This window comes from Heloderma suspectum, chromosome 4, assembly GCF_057233095.1.
Source record: "Heloderma suspectum isolate Gila_16-S chromosome 4, 16-S_ref, whole genome shotgun sequence".
Classification (NCBI taxonomy): domain Eukaryota; kingdom Metazoa; phylum Chordata; class Lepidosauria; order Squamata; family Helodermatidae; genus Heloderma; species Heloderma suspectum.
The window spans coordinates 220,822,410-220,843,871 of record NC_139461.1 but is presented as its reverse complement, the minus strand read 5'-3'; the positions used below and the strand labels follow the sequence as shown (position 1 = coordinate 220,843,871).

General features: G+C 44.0%; 1 protein-coding gene across 1 annotated transcript in view; it reads right to left on the bottom strand.

Moving 5' to 3' along the window:
* The window catches only part of LOC146348097 (FRAS1-related extracellular matrix protein 1-like), a 179,356-nt gene extending 170,272 nt beyond the window's left edge, over positions 1–9,084 (bottom strand). Inside the window, exons 1-3 of the mRNA XM_084851642.1 lie at positions 8,845–9,084; positions 7,966–8,060; positions 5,786–6,081 (exon numbers count right to left, since the gene is read on the bottom strand). Of these exons, the coding sequence (XP_084707768.1) occupies positions 5,786–6,081; positions 7,966–8,060; positions 8,845–9,084 (631 nt within the window). The remainder of the gene's footprint in view (positions 1–5,785; positions 6,082–7,965; positions 8,061–8,844) is intronic.
* Positions 9,085–21,462: the final 12,378 nt, after the last annotated feature.

Here is a 21,462-nt window from a genome sequence, read left to right as displayed (position 1 = left end):
TAGGACCTAATACAATGGAACCAAGAACTGTACTATATTTCTTAATCCTATTGTAAAAGTAATATGGTATCTGAGACATTATCCAGAAAACTTTCAAGTATAAAATGATTTAGCTGAACTATAACTTCATTCACCTTATCCCTAAATGGCTACAGATATGGTAATATTTTCATCTGTGATCATGCCCAGTTCAGCAGTTATCAACTTATTACCTTTATTTCAAGAGGTTTTACAAACTGCTTAGAGTCCTAAAACGCCACTGCTGTTCAATGATAGGAAAGATTAGTTTGACTTGTGTCGTTCTGTATGGACAATTCCTAAATGCCTTTGTATTTTTAAATCACCTGTCCATCAATAGAACTTTGAATGCTGGTAAAATTCTTTTCTCTGAAGAGGAACAGATATTGCTTTTAAACAGGGCTGGCCCAAGACATTTTGCTGCCTGAGGTGAAGGATAAGATACCTCAACCCTTCCCCCATCATTTCACATATAGGATCTGACTGGACTGGCAGCTGAACCTTCCTTCAACCCTGTTGATGATTCCACATCCTCCACTTTACCTGAGAGCAGCAGGGTAGACTAGGGGGCGCAGAGCAGACTAAGGGATTCAAAGGGGGGGGGGTGCAGGCATCCCAGCACCTGCTGCCTCACTCTCCTTAATGGTAGGGCCAACCCTGCTTATTCATGGCCTGAAGTCCCATAGACATAGGGACACACCTGTTTGGGGTGGGGGGAGGACGGTGGCAAAGATATACTGAAGGAACAAATTATATCAAGAAAGTTTACCAAAACACAGTGCTGTTCATATGGTACCAGGGTGCCATATACAAAACCACATACATGCATCTATTAACGATAGGAAACAAGTTGCATTGGTCCTTGAAAATTCAAAGCTATGCTACACTGAAGTTTAACCACAACTTTATTTATTTATTCGATTAACCGCCCATCTGGCTGGCTACCCAGCCTCTCTAGGCGGCGTATACTAATAACAAGATGAAATACAACAAATTTACATAATCAGCTGAACAAAACAACCTAACAAAACAACACTGCTCTAAAAATCCCTTGTTGTTGTTGTTCAGTCGTTCAGTCATGTCCAACTCTTCGTGATCCCATGGACCATAGCACGCCAGGCCTTCCTGTCCTGCGCTCTCTCCCAGAGCATGCTCAAGTTCATATTCATTGCATCAGTGATGCTATCTAGCCATCTCATCCTCTGCCATCCCCTTCTCCTTTTGCCTTCAATCTTTCCCAGCATCAGGGTCTTTTCCAGAGAGTTTTCTCTTCGCATTAGGTGGCCAAAATATTTGAGCTTCAGCTTCAGTATCTGTCCTTCCAATGAGCACTCAGGGTTGATTTCCTTTAGGATTGACTGATTGGACTTCCTTGCAGTCCAGGGGACTCGTAAGAGTCTTCTCCAGCACCACAGTTTGAAAAAACCCTAACCCACCACAAATGCCCACCTGAAGAGCCAGGTTTTTAAAGCCCAACGGGAAGCTCATCAAAGGGGGAGAGCGAGGTGGAGGTCACTAGGGAGGGAATTCCAGAGTGGCGGCTACCACAGAAAAGGCCCTCTCCTTAGTCCTAACCAGCCTAGCTATCCTGGCTGATGGGAGAGACAGAAGGCCTACTAAGGCCGATCGCGTTGGGTAGTGTCCCTGGTGTTGCTGGAGGCACTCCTTAGGACAGACTGGGCCGGAACAATATAGGGTTTTAAAGGTCAATGCCAACACTTTCAATTAGGCCTGGAAAACAACTGGTAACCAGTGCTACTCCTTCAGCACTGGAGTGATTATAAGGATGTACGAAAGTCATTTACCTTTTCGAAGGGTGACATTCGCAGTGGGGGGGAGGCACTCCATCCCTCCCCCCGAAATTCTCTCTGGCCAGCTCCACTCCGCAGAGATTCCGTGGAGCCACCGGCTGGGGCTGCCCGCAGCTGGACATCTGGCCACTGGGCAGCCTGCAGGCACACAAATGGCGGCTGCCGCAGCCGTCGCCATTTGCGTCCCTGTATTTGGCCGTGATAAGCTATGTAAAAATTTACATAGCCTATTATGGCAAAAGAGATGGGTGCAAATGGAGGCCACTATGCCATTTGTGCCCCTCTCTTTTGCCGTAATAGCCTACATAAATATTTACGTAGGCTATCATGGCTGAAAGAAAAAGGGAACGCAAATGGTAGCCGCCATAGCTGCCGACATTTGCGTACGCCGTTTTTTTGTGTGTGTTTTTACACAGCTGTGATAGCTACGTAAGTCTTTATGAAGCCTATCATGGCTCGAAGGATGGCAATGGCAGCCGCAGCAGCCCGGCCACGGCTGGCCAGGAGATCAGCCGCCGCCGGAGCTGCCGCCGCCACCACCAAATCCACTGCATCCGCCCCAGGTAAGTTCCATCCCAGGGGATTCCGCAGGGGGGGGGCAGGGGGCCATTCCACCATGGATTCCGGGGGGGGGGCAGATTCTAGGGATGGCAGAGAATTCCGCCACGGATTCCAGTGAGGCCGGATTCTTTAGAATCCAGCCCCCCGGAATCCGTGGTGGAAAAGCCTCCTGCCCCCCCGCCCCCCCGTGGAATCCCCCCGGGGCAGCACTTACCTGGGGCGGATTCGGCAGCAGTTCCGGCAGCAGTGGCGGCGGCTCTGGCAGCAGAGGCAGCAGCAGCTCTGGCAGCTGGTCTCCTGGCCGGCCACGGCCGGGCTGCTGCCACTGCCATTGCCGTCCTTGAAGCTGTGATAGGCTACGTAAGAATTTACGTAGCCTATCACGACTGTGTAAAAAAAAACAACAACAACGGCATACACAAATGGCAGTGGCTACGGCGGCCACCATTTGTGTTCCTTTTTCTTTCGGCCGTGATAGCCTACGTAAATATTTACATAGGCTATTACGGCCAAAAAAAAGAGGGGAACGCAAAGAGCATAGTGAGCGCTATTTGAGTTCCTTTATTTTTCGCCGTTCTAGCCTATGTAAATATTTACGTAAGATAAACTGGTGAAAAGTAGGGAATGCAAATGGCAGCCGCCATTTGCGTCCGCAGCAGCCCGTCCACAGCCGGAAATCTGGCTGCGGACGGCCCTGGCCGCGGAGCAGAGCCAGCCGTCGAGGATTCCAGGGGGAGGGATGGAACACCTCCTCCCCCCATCCCCCCCCCACCGTGAAAGATTCCACGAATAGGTAAGTGAGTTTCGTACATCCTTACCGGATTCTAAAGAATCCGGCCTCACTGGAATTCGTGGTTAACTCAGTTATCTCAGAAGGCCTTTGGGTGAATGGGGCAGGGGTTTCCAGGGAACAACTGGATGGAGGGAGATTACACACACACACACACACACACACACACACACTAGAAGAATATAGTTCTTCATATTCTCTGGTATGTTTATTCCTCATTTTGTCCATTCCCTGAGCATGTGCAGAGTATGCTTTTTATTCAGACAAAGAGAAGGTTGCTGATCTTTCCCTTCATGCTGCATTTGTACAAGTGTGACTGCTTCAGAAAGAACTTTCCATTATACTGTCTCTTTTTCTTCAAGAGTTTCAAATAACAGAAATATGATGTAGTGGTTAGAGTCCAGCCCAAAGTCACCCAGTGAGATAACTAACAGGAGGATTGCTAATGAGCTGGATGTGGATATACAAACCTGAGCTGGGGGCAAGTGGGGTGCTGACATGTGTAGGAGTAAGTCACAATGAACTCAATAAGACTTACTTCTGAGTAGACATGCACAGAGTTGGTTCTCCTCTCCATTTCAGCCTCAGAAAATCACCAACAAGGCTGGATGTGGAAATAAAAAGCCTAGCAGGGGGAATAATACCTCGTGCAGGGCTCCAGACCGGCATGGTCATTTTAAAAGGTTCTTTCTTTCTTTCTTTCTTTCTTTCTTTCTTTCTTTCAAACAGCGTTTAAAGAAAGAGTACATTGCTCAGGCACACCTAGGGCAGCCTTGTTTTGGGAAGCCCCGAGGAGGAGGAAGTGTTTTGGCTGAAAGTAATTACTGCACGTCTCAGGGCAGGGGAAAAAATACGTAAATATCTACGAAAAATAGCCTTTCTTATGGAAGTTATGCAGAATTACAGCTGTCGGTACGGATTTATCTTTGTAATTCTTGGAGTGGAAAAAAAAGAGGAGAATTCCAGGGGCTTGCGAACGACAGTATGGAGCACTGGCCGCAAACTGCAGAAGTCAAGCGGCACGGAAGGTACACAATTCGTACATCCCTAATAGGGGTGTATGAACCCCACTCACCCGTCCGGTCCAGGGCATCCACTGGGGGGGAGGCGATCTGTCCCTCCCCCCGGAATCCTTCCTGGCTGGCTCTGCTCTGCAGCAAGTCCGCAGAGCCATCGACTGGGCCCGTTCACAGCTGGACTTCCGGCATAGCGGACGCCATTTGTGTCCCTGCCCTTGGCCATGATAGGCTACGTAAATATTTACGTAGCCTATCATGGCAAAGAGCAGGGATGCAAATGGCGTCCGCTATGCTGGACACCAGTTGCATCTGCAGCCTGGCAGTGGATGGCTGCAGACGGCAGCAGACAGACCCGGACCAGCCGGCGCCAGGTAGGGTCCATCCCTACCAGACTTCGCGGGGTGGCGGGGGGGAGCAGTCTGTTTCACCACAGACTCCAGGGGCAGCGGATTCTAAAGAATCTCTCCTCACTGGAGTCCGTGGTGGATTTCTCCGCCATCCCTAGTTCTGCACCAGCTGCAACTTCCAACCTTTCTTCAAGGGTAACCCCATATAAAGCGCATTACAGTAGTCTAGGCAAGAGGAGACCAGGGCATGAACTACTGATGGGAGCAGATGGTTAGGGAGATAGGGATGCAGCTGCCATTTCAGATGGAGTTAGTACAATGCTGCCCAGCTCACGGCTGACACCTGAGCCTCCATGGACAGCTGGGAGTCTAAAATGAACCCCAGACTACGAACCTGGTCCTTCAGGGGTAGCCGCACCCCATTAAACACCAGGTCAACATCACCCAACCTCCCCTTGTCTCCCACAAAAAGTACTTCAGTTTTGTCGGGGTTCAGTTTCAGTCCTTTCCATCCAGCCACTCACTGACTCCAAACACTTGGACAGGGTTTCTCCAGCCAACCTTGGTGAGGATGTAAATGAGAGGTAGAGTTGCGTGTCATCCACATATTGGTGACACTGCACCCCAGATCTCCTGATGATAGCCCCCAGAGGCTTCACGTAGATGTTAAATAACATCAGGGAGGTAATAGAACCCTGTGGCACCCTGCAAGTGAGCAGCCAAGTGTCTGGAGTCTCCTCCCCCAGAGCTACCCTCTGGTACCTGCCAGAGAGGAAGGAAAGAAACCACCGTAATATGGTGTCCCCTATGCCCAACCCCTCCAGGCAGTCCAGGAGGATACTGTGGTTGATGGTATCAAAAGCCACTGAGAGATCAAGGAGAACAGGGAAAGAGCATTCACCCCTATCCAGAGCCCACCTTATATCATCCACCAAAGTGACCAAGGCTGTTTCTGTCCCATGACCAGGCCTGAAGCCCGATTGAAATGGATCCAGATAATCGGCTTCTTCCAAGTATGCCTGCACCTGCAACACCACCACCCGCTCAATCACCTTGCCCAAATACGGCAGATTTGAGACCGGGTGAAATCTTCTAGAACAATGCTTATAAGCTATTTGCATATGCAGCAGAAGTTCATTTATTTGAATGGTTTGGTGAACAAGCCATCTCTTATGTTTAGATAAAACTAGGAACTTTCACATGATACACATCAGATTTAAAAAAGAAAAAGAAGATCACCTTTCTTCAGTTTAGTGTGCACTGGTAAATCTTCACTCTTCTGTATTTTGGAGTCCTCAGCAACTATTTGGCCAACAGCAGGAAGCAGTAATTCAGAAGACATGATCCTTACTGTGCAGGCTTTACCAAGCCCACTGTATTTGAAAGTCAAAACATTTCTGTCAATTGGCTGAGAAATCCCAAAGAAATGTGGAACTTCAAGCGAGACTTGTCCAAACTCAACAAGACTTGATTTCGGGCTTCTGATCTCTATATGAAGAACAAACTTCTCTACAGTGGTCTCCACTTCTGTAAACCTAAAAATAGAGGGTTGTTGTTATGTATATTAACAAGAACAAATATTGTCTGGTGAGAGTTGGCATGCTTTTAATGAAAATTTAGAAAACAGCAAACGTGATACATGCCCTCTTACAGCTTTTAGAAAAATAATCAAAGATAAATAGCAGTCAAGGCTAATCCCCAGAATCAGTCAGCAGTTTCTAGGAAACAGCCTTGCCTGCTATTTATATTTGATATTGTCCTGAATAGAGAAACAAACCAAATTCATGAAGTATACTGAAACTATAAGACTGAATATAATTTCAGTTAGTTTTATTAACCATCTAGCTTTCCATCAACTGAACTTACATAAATCCATTATATTTGCTTATTAGCCAAACCTCAATGTAAGTTGCTTTTGGACAATTAATGAAAAGAGATAGTTTCTCTTCAATGTGAGATAACTTATAAATCATTGATCCTTATTCAGTGTCATGCAGCCCACAGAGGAAGATCTACAATCTTGTGGGGCAAATGGGGTGGCATTTGGAATTTTAGGCAGCTGCTGCATCTCCCCTCCTGCAATGGCTTCTGTCAGCAAATGGAGGAGAGCTGTTGAATATTGCTTACCCTGCCCTGAGAATAAAACCCCAGTCCTAGATGTCTCCCCCAGGCCCTTAAAGAAGTGGCAGACAGAAAAGAATCAAACAGAAATGCTTGGGGCAAAAATTAACGAAAAGTAACACCCTTCCATCTGTTTACAATGAGACTAAGGGCAGTATCCTATTCAGCACTACCACTAACATAAATTACATTGTGCTAGCTAGCACAATGCAATAGCATTTGCTGACATGACTTGGTTTCTGAAGAAACCAATTATGCCAGCCAATATTACTGATGTTGCGCTACAGGTCGTTTATGTTAGTGCAACGTAAGTTACATTAGCAGTAGTGTTGAATAGGATACTGCCCATTGTATGTGTGTTGAGTTTCCAGAAAGAAAACAACACTTCTGTTGGGGCACTGAAGGGGGCACTTCATTGTATGTGTGATGAGTTTCCAGAAAGAAAACAACACTTCTGAGGGGGCACTGTAATAGCTAAGTAAGAATCAGAAAACAGAAAAGAGCAACTGAGCTCAAATAAACCTAACATTAATGAGTTGGCTAATGGCCATCATGCATAAGTCATTGAATGTATCCCTGAGATGAGTGTATCATATGATATGTTTCATAGATATACCTATACAGCAGAATAAAGTTGCCTTGTTTCTATGTCCTTTTTTTATTTTTTACTTGTGGCTTAGGGGGCATTCATTGCTAATGTTGCAAATTTGGTGGGTCGTAGTGGATTAAAGGTTAGGAAGACTGTTTTAACCAACAAAAGCTACTACTCAATGCCAAACTACTTGTGACACTCAGTTATAGAATCATAGAGTAATAGGGTTGGAAGGGGCCTATAAGACCGTTGAGTCCAACCCCCTGCTCAATGCAGATATCCAAATCAAAGCATCCCTGACAGATGGCTGTCCAGCCTCATATTGAATGCCTCCGGTGTGGGAGAGCCCACCACCTCCCTAGGTATTGTTCTAACAGTCAGGATTTTTTTCCTGATGTTCAGTTGGAATCTGGCTTCCTGTAACTTGAGCCCATTATTCCATGTGTAAAGTTTGATCCCAGCAATTTCTTTTTGTTTGTCAGAATGTAGCCATGGTGGTTGCAATTTAAAGTAGAAAACTGGGTACAGGGGAGCATGGTCCTTACTTCTTTTTCCTCATGTAATTATTCTCCCAAACGTTTCCTGCCCAAGTGGAAAGATATAGGCACCTCCTTATTTCAGAGCACAGAATGCTATCAAATGAACATGTCCTTGTAAGGTAATATGTAAAATTGTATTCAAGCTTTGGCAAAACCCAAGGACATACCTGTATACTCTCAACATCACACTGTCTTCTTTTAGCAGTGGGCAACCATTGTGGATGTATTTCACTTCACTGGGTAAGAAATGGCAATCAAATACCTGATTGGGAAGAGACAGAGAGAAATAATGAACAAATTAATTAATAAAAATGCCATCAAAGTTTTAGAGCTAAAGCTTAGATATGGGAGTGCATAAAATCCTGCATCAAAAGAGGTGTGACCTTTGTAAACTCCAAAATTAAAATCTACATTCTCCAGTCTCCAAACCTCTTCCTCCTAGCATCCAAACCCACTCACCTTTCAACACAACTTAACCATCCAAGGACAACTGGGGCCTTTCCTCTTTGAGTTCACAAATGAACACACTGGAGAGCAAAAGGAGGGGGGAAACGGGAGAGATCCCTCTTACAGCATCTGGAGTAATGGTGGCAGATGTCACTGCTGGCTTAGTTGTATTAAAGGGGAAAGGGAAGTTGTGGGGATGGGTAGCTGGGTAACAGGGTAGGTGATTTATGAATATTGGATTGGCTCAGAAAATGAACTGAGTTATTACTTTAAAAGAAAAAAATAATTTGGTCCATTTCTGAGTCAGTCTCAGACAAGCAGAGGTGAGCTTATCCATCTCTACTATTTAAGCTATTTTCCAATGTTCACACATTGGCTTTCACAACTTGCCCAGAAGAGCAACTTCTGGTGCTGGTGTTATGGCGTGTAAATGCCATTAACACAGGACGAGATCAGATGAGTCCTAGGATTTGATTCTGATTGAGCTTATGGTATCATAAACACAAGAATAACTAACACAGCTGTTTCATTCAAACTGATTTGCATTTCATAACTCATTAGAAATTAAATAAAAAATTAACCAGCATAATGATATTTACCTGAGGTGTAAGTTTTCCGACTCTTTGTGTCACTGGTTCATTTAAAACCACTTCTACCTTGCAAGAATCCCTCTGTTTAGAGACGTTAAATTCTAGTTCATTTTCAGTTACATATGCAATGTGTCCTCTTTCAACACTGATCGCTTTATTCACCAGGACAAGCTTGGCTACTATTGGAGGTTCAAGATTCCCCAGGAGAATAAGAATAGTCACTGCTAGGAAAACATCCACAATTTCCATCTTCTTGGTGCTGTTATGTCCTTTGAGTCACTAAAAACAACAAGTCATACAAAGGGTTTTTTGCTCAAGAAATGGAAGTCCCAGTTTCACTATTAGTTGAACAAGCTTTAACTCATCTTATCCTCACAAAACAAGGTTATTTAGCAGTAATGCTTTTCTCTACAGCAGTTCAAGGCTTAGGAACTTACAACTGAGTGATCCACATGTGTTGATGAGGATAATGACTGGTGCAAGTTCCTTGTTTGCTTGACAATGATCAGCAGCCAGCAAATGCTCCCCTGTCATTTAAAGAAATTAAAGTTACTCTGTGTGGACTGGAAAAAAGTTACACATGGAAAAGTAGCTTATAACATTAAAAGCAATTTTGAAATAGTTTGGCTGTACAGAACATAACATATGTGATGAGAGAAAGTTATTCTGAGTTAGGCCCAGTTCATTTATTGCTTTTCATCACTACCACTCTTTCAGCTAGCAGTTTCTTCACCCTGTTTCTTGTTGACCTTGGGGAATGAAGATTTTATTTTTCATGGACTTTGTACGGAGGACTCACAGAAGGAAGCTTCAGGTCTATGCTGGAGGGTAGGTCTACCGGCAGGAAGCCACCAGCAGAGACAAAGTCCTGCCCAGCAAACACTGTGCTGGAGAGAGCAGCACACAGAACAGGATTACATTTGAAAGAGGAGCAAACACCTAAAGCTTGCAAAATGGTGGGGCAGTGGTGCCATTTGTTTGTTAAGTGATATGTATCTGTGTGTATATATTCACATGACAAAACTATTTTAAAACATGAGAATAATTAATGCTCAGTTACATTGTGTGGGGCATTGCTCAGACTCAAAAAGACTGGGGAAATTGTTCTCAGACTAAGGAAAAGATATTTGGAATACAGGTTCATTCATCCGAAGAATGTGACCTGTATATAGCACAACCACTGCACTTGCACAGTATGTCCCTAAACCAGGCTTCCCCAACTGGTGTCATAGAATTATAGAGTAGTAGGGTTGGAAGGGGCCTATAAGATCATCGAGTCCAACCCTCTGCTCAATGCAGGAATCCAAGTCAGAGCATCCCTGACAGATGGCTCTCCAGCCTCGTCTTGAATGCTTCCAGTGTGAACAGCCTCCAGCTATTATCCTAACTAATTGGTTCCATTGTCATATTTCGCTAACAGTCAGGAAGTTTTTCCTGATGTTCAGCCGGAACCTGGCTTCCTGTAACTTGAGCCCATTATCCCGCGTCCTGCACTCTGGGAGGATCGAGAAGAGATCCTGGCCTTCCTCTCTGTGACAGCCTTTCAAGTACTTGAAGAGCACTATCAAAATTGATTTAATAAGGATATAATAGCATTCATATTGTGCTTGTTCTGTTCCTTCACAATTAGCCATGCATTGAAAGAGGAGGAGCTCCTATGGTTTATTTGTTGTAGTGCCTTTCAAGATGGGTTTAGGGCAGATTTTCCCATCCTTGCACCCTCCAAATGTTTTGGACTTCAACTCCCATCAGCCCCAGCCAACATGGCCAATGGTCAGGAATGCTGGGAGTTGTAGCCCAATCCATCCGGAGGACAACTCAGAGGAGGGCAACAAAGATGATCAGGGGACTGGAAACAAAGCCCTATGAGGAGAGACTGAAAGAACTGGGCATGTTTAGCCTTGAGACGAGAAGACTGAGGGGAGATATGATAGCACTCTTCAAGTACTTGAAAGGCTGTCACACTTGCTGATCAGTATAAACAACAGTGGCAGCAGACACTAAGGGCACAATCCTATGCAAAGAGGCGGCTGCCTCCAAACTCAAAGGCCTATCCAATGCAGGGCAGCTCCTCCTGCCCTGCATTTTTGGCTAGACAGCCGATTGCAGCTGTATAGGATGTGTTGTACACATTGGACGTGTCGTACAGGCATTTCCACCCTCCCCGCCCCAGAACACCCCCCAGGAACGCCCCATTTTGACCGCTTTGCTCTCCTCTTGCGAGCGTGGAGCATGGGGGAAGTAGGGGAAGGTTGATTCCCCATGAACTGACTTCAGAGCGTGTGCTCCGAGGCTGGTTCCCGGAAAACCAGATATGCTATGGCCGTCTAGCCACTGACTAGAGGCCATAGAATTGCTCCCTCCATGCCTTTAAAAAAAAATAGTCCACACAACTTGAAATCTGCAGGTGCTTGTCCCTTGCTTTGAACTTGGGACCAAACTCAACTAATTGTTCTTCGAATTTTTTTGTTTGTATGATAGTTTTAATTAACTTTTTGGTTGAATCTTGGCCTTACTATTGTTAGCCACCATTTTTTTGGTGGAAAGGTAAAACAGAAATCAAATAAATACATAAATAACTCCAGTTGAAGCTTGTATATGACACAACCTGCCTCCAACACTCAAGTATCATTTTCACTATCATCCACCCAGGGCACAACTGTGCTTCTTTTAAAGGCTGGGCCAAAAATCCCCTCCCCTACTTTTGCAGGGCCATTTGTCTCCTACAGAGGGGGAGCATTTTTGGACACTTTTAGGGAACTTGGGAGAGATTTCTAATACATTTTTCACAAGGAGGCTTACCATGTAGATACAAAGTGGCAGATGCTTACAGTCATTGACCTTGTTCACACAATTGCAGGGTGGTTAATAAGCCACAGTGGCTTGTTAACCACCCCCACACTTGCCGGCCAGATTTACATAATTACCCTTGCTGGATGTGGCTTGTCTTGACATCCAAACCCAGGGAGGGCAGGTGGTTGGGATGGTTAACAAACCACCCAGAACCCCTGGCCTGTTTTATGGTTGCTGGGTGGTTAACCACCCCAACAAGCTATCCTAAATGGGTTCAGACATCACAATAAACCACGCTGGTGAGGGTAATTAGGTAAATTCATCCAGCACGTGACTAGCATGCACAGGGTAGTTAACAAGCCACAGGGGCTTGTTAACTACCCAGCCCAGAGTTTTTTCCACTATAAAACAAGCTTTGCCACTACTCAAAGCAGCAGCGACACTGCAGTAAGCAGCAGCAGCAGTGGCATTCTTCACTGACAATGGCCCAATGGGAATAACGCTCTGTCATGGAGCATTCTTGGGTTGTTGTTTTTTTAAAAAAATGCCAGCTGCCCACACTGGCCAAAAATCTGGGGGGGGGGGTCAACCTTGACCATAAAGTGCAGAAAGGTCTGAACAGACTCCCCCAACTTGGCACCCTCCAGATGTGTTGGACTTCAACATGGCCATTGTCTATGCTGGGTCAGAGTGATGGGTCTTGTAGTCTAACACGCCTGGGGGGCACCAAGTTGGGGGAACGCAAGGGTTAGAAAATGAAAGGCAGAGCTAAGATGCTTAATCAACTGTCTGTTATTTGACTGCAATTAAATATTGTCAAATATTGCGTGAAGCCAAGCATATCACTGTGTGGGTGGCACCTCTACTTTTCAGATTCCATTATCATGTCATTTATTACCAAGGCCAGGGGTGAGCTGGTCCAGCAGGGCTCTTATGTTCTTTGATGCTTTTATTATAGTGTATTTCCAAAGTCTTTCTTCCCTGCCATAAATCAACTACAGGACACATTGATGTAATATTCTTCTTTTTATCTTCATTTTATCTCTTAGAATCATAGAATAGTAGGGTTGGAAGGGGCCTACAAGGCCATCGAGTCCAACCCCCTGCTCAGTGCAGGAATCCAAGTCAGAGCATCCCTGACAGATGGCTGTCTAGCCTAGGGATGTCAGAGAATTTCGCCACGAATCTCAGGGAGGCCGAATGCCAGCGCATTCGGCCCCCCGAAATTGGTGGCGAAACGGTCTGCGCCCCCCGCCCCCGCCGGGATGGGATTTACCTTGGGCGAATCCTCCTGGCGGCAGCGGCTCCGGCGGCGGTTCGGTGGCAGTGGCTGAGGCGGCCGGTCTTCCAACCGGCTGCCGCCGCTGCCATTTCCAGTAAAACAACAACAACAACAACAACAAAACGTGATAGGCTACGTAAAGATTTACGTAGCCTATCACGGCTAGATTTTTAAAAAATACCGTGATAGGTTACGTAAAGATTTATCTAGCCTATCACGGCTGAGTGGGGGGGAAAAACAACCGGGCGTACGCAAATGGCGGCACCCATGGGCGCCGCCATTTGTGTTCCTTATTTTGGCACGTCTAGTCTACGTAAACATTTACATAGACTACGGCGAAAATAAGGGGAACGCAAATAGCGTAGACGCTACGCTATTTGCGTTCCCCTTATTTTCGCCGTAGTCTACGTAAATGTTTACATAGACTAGACGTGCCAAAATAAGGAACACAAATGGCGGTGCCCATGGGCGCTGCCATTTGCGTACGCGCGGGTTTTTTTTTTCCACTCAGCCATGATAGGCTACGTAAACATTTACGTAGCCTATCACGGCTGACTGCAGGGACGCAAACGGCGGTGGCTATGGCTGCCGCCATTTGCGACCCGGCCGGCCAGGATTTGGGAGTGGAGGGACGGAGCGCCTCCCCCCCCAGCCAGAATTTCAGGGGGAGGGACGGAGCGCCTCCCCCCCACCGCAAATCAAATTTCGATACAGGTAAGGGACTTTCGTACATCCCTAGCAGCCTCATCTTGAATGCCTCCAGGATGGGAGAGCCCACCACCTCCCTAGGTAATTGGTTTCATTGTCGTGTTGCTCTAACAGTCAGGAGGTTTTTCCTGATGTTCAGCCGGAATCTGGCTTCCTGTAACGAGCCCATTATTCCGTGTCCAGAGATGCTGGCCTTCCTCTCTGTGACAACCTTTCAAGTACTTGAAGAAAGTACTTGATGTTGTTGTTCACCACTCCGAATCTGTTTAGTTGAGCAGTATAGAAATGTTGTAAGTAAATAAATAAGGGAGCAATGCTATGCATGTTTAGACAGAGAAAAGCTCTACAACAACTCCCAGTGTGCATTGCGCCCTAAGTATCTAAAATAAGGCCTGCTTTCACCATTGATAATATAAGAGATTATTTTTTCTGACATTTATTTTACTGTCACAATAAATAATATACAGGCAGGTTATTACAATTTTGAAAAATTTAACAGTAATAAGACTATTCAACTCTAACCACATTATGGTTTAATAAATTGACAAAACCCTTGGTTTTCCTCCCATTCTCCTATTCTTTATGAACTATACGTGTTGAAAAATAAGTTGTTCTTCATTAGGTAATTTACTTCAGGTACAGGGCAAACTAAACAAACACTGCTCTATGCCATGGATGTGCTGGATCCAAAAGCCCTATTACACACCTGAAACTCATTAATACCTAAAAAGGGACTCAGTGCATCCCTGACAATTCTATGGCTTTCTCTGAAAACCACTGACCAATGCAAAATGAGAGACATGTTCAGTAAGTCTCATTGATCCAAAGCTTGATTCCCACCATTTAACAGGAAAGTGCTAGAAGTGACAGGTTTCTTCCAAAGCCAGTGGTATTGAACATGTTCTTCTACCCCTGATTATATGCAGTGGGATTATATGCAGAGCCAACAGTGAATGGGTCACCCCTTTTCTCTTTCTGCCACCTCCTTTTCTCTCTCTCCCTCTAACTTGGGTCATCCTATGAAGCACGTGCACCTTCAACATTTCCGTAGAAAAGGGAATTTTAGTATGTGTAGTTCCTTATGTAAGCTATGTATGCTGAAATTCCCTATTTTGCACAACTATAACGGTGCAGGAGAACTCTTTTTTGCAGCCAGCCACCCTACAAAACAAAATTCTAGCTTTTTCCAATCTGGTGCCCTCCAGATGTTTTGGACTTCAACTACCATCAGCCCTAACCAGCACAGCCAATGGACAAGAATAGTGGGAGTTGTAGTTCAAACATCTGGAGGGCACCAGGTTGGGGAAAGCTACAATAACACAACACAGTAACACAATTATTAATTTGTTTTATACGTTAATGCTGCAATCTTACACCTGAAAGTAAGCTCCATTGAGCCCAATGGCACTTCCTTCTGAGCAAACATGTATAGGATTACAGTGTCAGGCAACTATGCGCACTTACTTGGAAGTAAATTCTATGCAACAAAATAGGACTTCAAATATGCATAGGGTTGGGTTGGAATGGAATGGCGATTTGACATGTTTCAATAAGTGCTGAAACATGGAAGTCTTCCTGCCTCTTCTGTATTTTTTTTTTTTTTAAATAGAGCTTTGTGTCTTTCCTGTGGATGTGGTACATTCATGTCAACATGGAACACTATCTAAATTTCCTTTTTGCTTTTTACAGAAGAATCACAAAAACAGGAAGCACAATTCTTGCATTTCCTGTTGCGGTACAAAAAGGGGTCAGATAATCTTTCTTTGATTATATACGCTAAGATCCCCTGTTGCTATTTATATTCCTTATTGTTGTACACTCTTGCTGGACAACATAACAAATTATCCATTTTTATAATAATGGTACTTTCATTCATTACCATACAGAGCAACCTCAATCTGTTTTCAGAACTCATTTTGCACCCTCTGACTTTTTTTTTTTAATCCAATTACATTCTTTCACAAATTTGGATAACAAAATCTTTCTCCTATGCAAAATATCCATTTCCTCCAGTACTAAGAGACGCTGAGGCTTCTTGTAACAATTCCTTTGTCACTAACTACAGAACTGAGAACTCACTTTTTTTTTCCAACCAAAAAACGAGATGGTAGAACAAATATAATCAATCGTTTCATTGTACATAGTTCTCAGTTCTAGTAGCAGTTTCTTTTACTAGACAATTTGCTGACAGACTTCATTTAAAAAAAAAAGACACTGTTACTCTCAACTGCAGGTTGGGAGAGGGATACAGGAAACATTCTAAAGCTTCACTCTCCTGCAAAACCAGAATGAAAATGCACCTGCATCTTTTAAGTTTAAAATTAATAAACCAAGTTATTGGATCCCCAATGCTAATTAGCAGAGTCCCGTTGGATTCCCCCTTTCCCCTCATGCTAATTAGTTTCAGTAGGGGGGATTCACAGGCAAGTATGGATAAAAAGACAAAATATCCACAGGACTCCTTTGATAAGCAACTCACTTGAAGGGAGGGAAGGCTGAGCAGAACAGCCCATCTGTGATTTTAACACCTGATTGCCTGAAGCATGCAGGTGTGTAAGAAACGTCTATTTAAATGGTGGGAGTCGAAACAATATATATATATATATATATATATATACACACACACACCACTGCAATTCACATGAAAATCCAGATCCCTAGTTAGTGGCATGAATAATTTATCAATAGCCATCGAGAATGGGAGAGTGACACTTTTGTTGTCTGCTGAACCAGCAACGAGAACATCCCTTGCCTTAACAAAAAAAAGTTTTCAGAATATAAAAGCTGCAGTCTTGAGAGCATAAAAATAGCCTTCTTTAATCTGAACAGACACAATTATTTAATATAAAAGAAATCACTATCTTACCACAGGACATTCCTACAGCAGAGAGAGAAGACTATGCATTTGGAGTATTACTAAATAATTTCCCTTCCGTGTATATTTTCCTTTCCAACACCACATGCAGTATAAACTTTTAAAATACAGTTACTTTAAATGTATTTTTTAGTGGGCATTTTAAATAAACATGCCTGTTTATTCTGAGTATGAAGCTGTAGCATTATTGCTCTCTCTTCTATTCTAATATAAAAGATTGTGTGGTTTTTTAAAAAAAGGTCTGTTCTTTAAGCACCCAATAATGTTTTTGAAAGGGAATGGAAACTAGCAAGCCTGCCAAGAAAGGAAAATCAAAGCCATACCTGCAAGCTGCAATACAGCTTTAGGAATCCCCCTCAAACTTTTCTTTTCATGTATTTTGAAAATGGAACTTTTCAAAATGATGGTAATGTTCCTTAAAGTCACTTTAAGATCCTTCAAGCCAAGCTACCCATCGAAAGGGGGAAAAATAAGAGGCATTAAATGTAATTGTCCCAGAGCAATCTCCTCAGAGGAAAGAATAAGAGCCTTAAAATGCAGGAAATCTGTGTAAGTCAAGCTGGCCCTGTACTCACAGATGTTACTGATTCAAGTGAGATAGCAATTCCAAGCTCTAAAACAGATTCCAAGTGAGAAAATAGGAAAAGTCATTGGTTGCTATTAGATACGCATTCTGAAGTTTTTTTTAAAAAAAGACAGACAGACAGAGAAAGGGCAGTGAGGAATTTGTGGCCTGGATTAGGGGTTCCATGGTAATTAAGGATGAGTGACAAATAGGAATTGAATTGACCTGTCTTGCAGAAAGGATGCAAGAAGTTAGGGCTGAAATCCAAACCATGATTAGTGCGGAAGTCCCATTAAACTCAGTGGGACTTACTTCTGAGTAAACATGCTTGCAACTGCACTGCACAAACTCTGGCTTTAGTACTAGAATATGGGGAAAGTATGTCAGAAAGTTTTGAAGACTTAATAGGCATTGGGCCATTAAGGGCACAAATCCTATGCATGTTTAGACAGAGAAAAGGCCTACAACTCCCAGCATTCCCCAGCCAGCAGCTGGGACTTGTAGGCCTTTTCTCGGTCTAAACATGCATGGGATTGTGCCCTAAGAAAACAAAACCATCAAGTGGGCTGGGGGGGAACATATTAAATTATTATTAAATTATCTTTTTGTTCCTCTTCCCCCACACATGTTGCAGAGCTTAAATTTATGAGCAAAGCTTGCAGATTATTAAGGGCATAATTTAAAGAGTCTTTCTGTATATACAGAAAGTTTGTTCCCAGTCTAAGAATACTTACGGATTCTCCTGCCTGCCAGCAACTTTAGCTAGATTGGAGGCCAATTCGTAAGTTCCTTTTGGAGGCAACTTGTCAGACAATGAGAACAGAGCTACTTCTAGAAGGCATGAGGTCACTGGGGATCAAAGCCTAATTCTGCAAGTGTCTGTATCCCTGAGCCCACCCATTTTGTTTTTAAAATTTTGACCACCACATAAAGTTCAAGAATTGCTAAACAGCTGTATGCAGAATTTGAATGGGGCGAAACAGAGTCTGTCATCCTCTTCATTGGGCTCCTTCTCCCATGATTGTCTCTCAGAAGTGACAGGTGAAAGCAATATATATGCCTGTGGGATTGTCATCAAAGATGTAGGCCACTTCTTCAGGTTGCCACCTGCCCTTGATGTCGGCCCTGATTAGCATGATAAAATGAACAGAGCTAGTTATACAAAACAGCCAATAAAACACCCTGTCTTCTCACTTACGTAATGCATGTCCACACATAGAAACTTCCCATACTCTCAGTTTCAGGACTTAGCCAGAAGTGTAGGAAGAGTCATCAGAAAAGACAGGAGGGATGTCACCACACTGTCACCCAAAAACAAGACTGATATTCCCAACAGCGATATCAGTCTTCTCTATGGATAATAGGGTACCAGTGGGCCCTAAAGCCTCTTTCCATGGACTATGGCAGTTAGGGATGAGTGAAACTGTCAATTTTGGTATCTCTCTGTTTGTCATTTTTTTAAATCTTAAATTTGGTTCATCCCAAACTTGGACAGAAAAAGTTTGCATAAATGTTTGTACATATTTTTGTGTGCATTTCTCAGAATACATGCATTTTTGTACTCAATTTTGCCTAATGTACAGATTTTTTTGCAGGCAGTTTTTTCTAATCTAATGCATTTTTGGATGTTATTTTCATGACTATGTGCATTTTTTAGTGTACTTTCTCCTAATATGCCATTTTTGTTTTGTGTATTTTGTGATTGAAGAACTCCATTACAAAATTCACAGAGTGCGAATTTTGAAGGACAGCTGAGTTTTGTTTCACATATTGGTTCAAATGTGCAAAATGACGTAAATTTAATTTGCATTAAATGGGAACTGAATGAATTTGTCCCAAACCCTTAATAGTAGTTTGATGTACACTGATATCAGGAGGTCAAATAGAAATGGAACCCAAAACAAATCCAGAACAAATCCAAACCGTTTTTTTTTCCCCCTGAACTGGAAAGTAACCTGAACCACTACCTCAAAGACTCTGCTAAAACAGACGGGGGGGACGGGACAATTTCCCAGTTCAGAATAAGGGTTCAACCATACAACAAAACGCATTCACTGGCTCACTGGTTCCACCAAAATTTGTACGGGCTTCTATACTTTGCCCTCTTCAAGGGCAGGACCTTGAAGTATTAGACAGGGACTGGACTGGAGGCCTGTCTCTCCTTTGTGACAGGGGTTTGGTCACAATTTGCATCATTGCAGTGCAAATGATCATTGTATATTATGTGCCTCATATTTAAATGTTATCATGTGAACTGAAATTAAGGGCACAATCCTATTGAGATAGGCAAATTTGCAGGCGATCACTTATCCAATGCAGGGCAAGAACAGCGTGGAGGTGATTGTCTCCTCCACGCTTCAGCCATCCTGCATTTGTGGCTAGAAAGCCAATTCGTCTGTCTAGCCATGGAAAGTCGGAGCGGGGGGGAGTGGATGCTGGACAGCACATAGGAAACGTTCAAATGGCACTTCCACCCTTCCTGCCCCAGTCAGTCCCGAGGAATGCCCCATTTTCACTGCTCTGTGCTCCTCTCTTCCTATGAGGCAGCACGGGAGGGGGTGGAGGTTGGTTCTCAGGGAACCAACCTAGGAGCACAGGCTCTGAGGTTGGTTCCCAGGAACCAACCTATGCTATCGCCATCTAGTCACTGACTAGGATTGTGCCCTAAGCTAATTGGTTAGGTATACCAAAACTTTACTGGCCTGACCCAGAACCATCCTGGAACCATTTCAATTGCAGCTAAATCTGACCTAGACCTGGACCCAAAATGTAATGGTTAGATTCTGTGATTGATATAGGGATGTATGAAAGTGACTTACCTGTTCGCAGATGTGATTCACAGTGGGGGGGAGGCACTCCGTCCCTCCCCCTGGAATCCTCGACGGGGGGGAGGCGATCCGGTCCTCCCCCCCCCCCGGAATCCTGCCTGGCCAGCTCCGCTCCACGGCAGCTCCACAGAGCAACCGTCCAGGGCTGTCCGCAGCTGGAGTTCCAGCCGTGGACGGGCTGCTGCGGACGCAAATGGCGGCCGCCGTAGCAGCCGCCACTTGCATCCAGCCAAGCTGCCGTGATAGGCTATGTAAGTATTTACATAGCCTATCATGCCAAGCCAAAAAAAACCCCCAACAACCAGCGTACACAAATGGCAGCGGCTACGGCGGCTGCCATTTGCATTCCCTATTTTTCGCCGTTCTAGCCTACGTAAATATTTACGTAGGCTATTACAGCGAAAAAAAGGGAACGCAAATAGTGTAGTGGGTGCTATTTGCGTTCCTTTTTTTCCCGCTGTAATAGCCCTAGATTGATATACATCTAGCCCCTTTCCAAACTTATATGTGAATATTCCCTAGGGTCATATATTTCTAACACTTTACTTCTAATAAAAATAATTGACAGGATGGAGAGCCACCTCCATGCTACATAGGGACCTGAGGGGAAAGGTGCTTAAAGAGTAACAATTATTCTTATCCCACCATAAGAAACAGATCCTTGAGTTAATTGGGAGGGCTGTAGTTCAGTGGAAGAGCACCTGCTTTGCATGCAGAAGGCCGAAGGTTCGATTCCCAGCATCTTCAGGCAGGGAAAGAAAAATTCCTGCCTGAAACCCTGGAGAGCTACTACCAGTCAGTGTCAACAATACTGGGCTAAGATGGACACAGTATAAAGCAGCTTCCTATGTTCCCAATTATCCAGTCCTAGAAAAAAGCCATAGAAGTAAGAGGTGGAACTTAGTAACTTTAGAATACCGAATGATCCGCGTGACTGAACTATGCTCCTAGAACATGTACTATAGGATCAGGGCTAAATAAAATACACAGTATGCCTGATACATTCATGAACTAATCATAATACTTACACAGAGAGAGTTAAGATAATGAAGTGAGCAGTCTTCAAGAAGACTGTACTGGAAGCTACTCTCCAGAAGGCACCAAATAAGCAACTAATTTATACACTTCTCTGACTGTTGTGTGTTGAACTGGAGTGTCAGCATGTCACGACTCATAATAAAAAACTTCAGTAATGCTGACACTCCCCCTACTACAGACAATTCCCATGTCAGATAAAGAATTAACTTTGCCGGAGGAAACACGCCAGGCAAATAAGGAGGGGGACCAGCTGGATCATAGATAGGTAGCCATCTAGTTTCATACTAAACTACCTGAGGAATTACAGTAAGCAAGTTCTAACCAAGTTTAGCATAATAATGAATGAATAATAATTTACACTGTTAGCATTGTTATTGTTTTACAGCAAAGCTCTCTATCTTTTTCATATAAGATAACATTCATATATTGAAATGTTCAAATGTCCTGATTCATAGAAGATGTGGCAAACTTCAAATGTGTCATCCAGTAGATATAGTAAGTCACCCTCACTGCGCATCACCCCTCTCCCTAGGTCTCC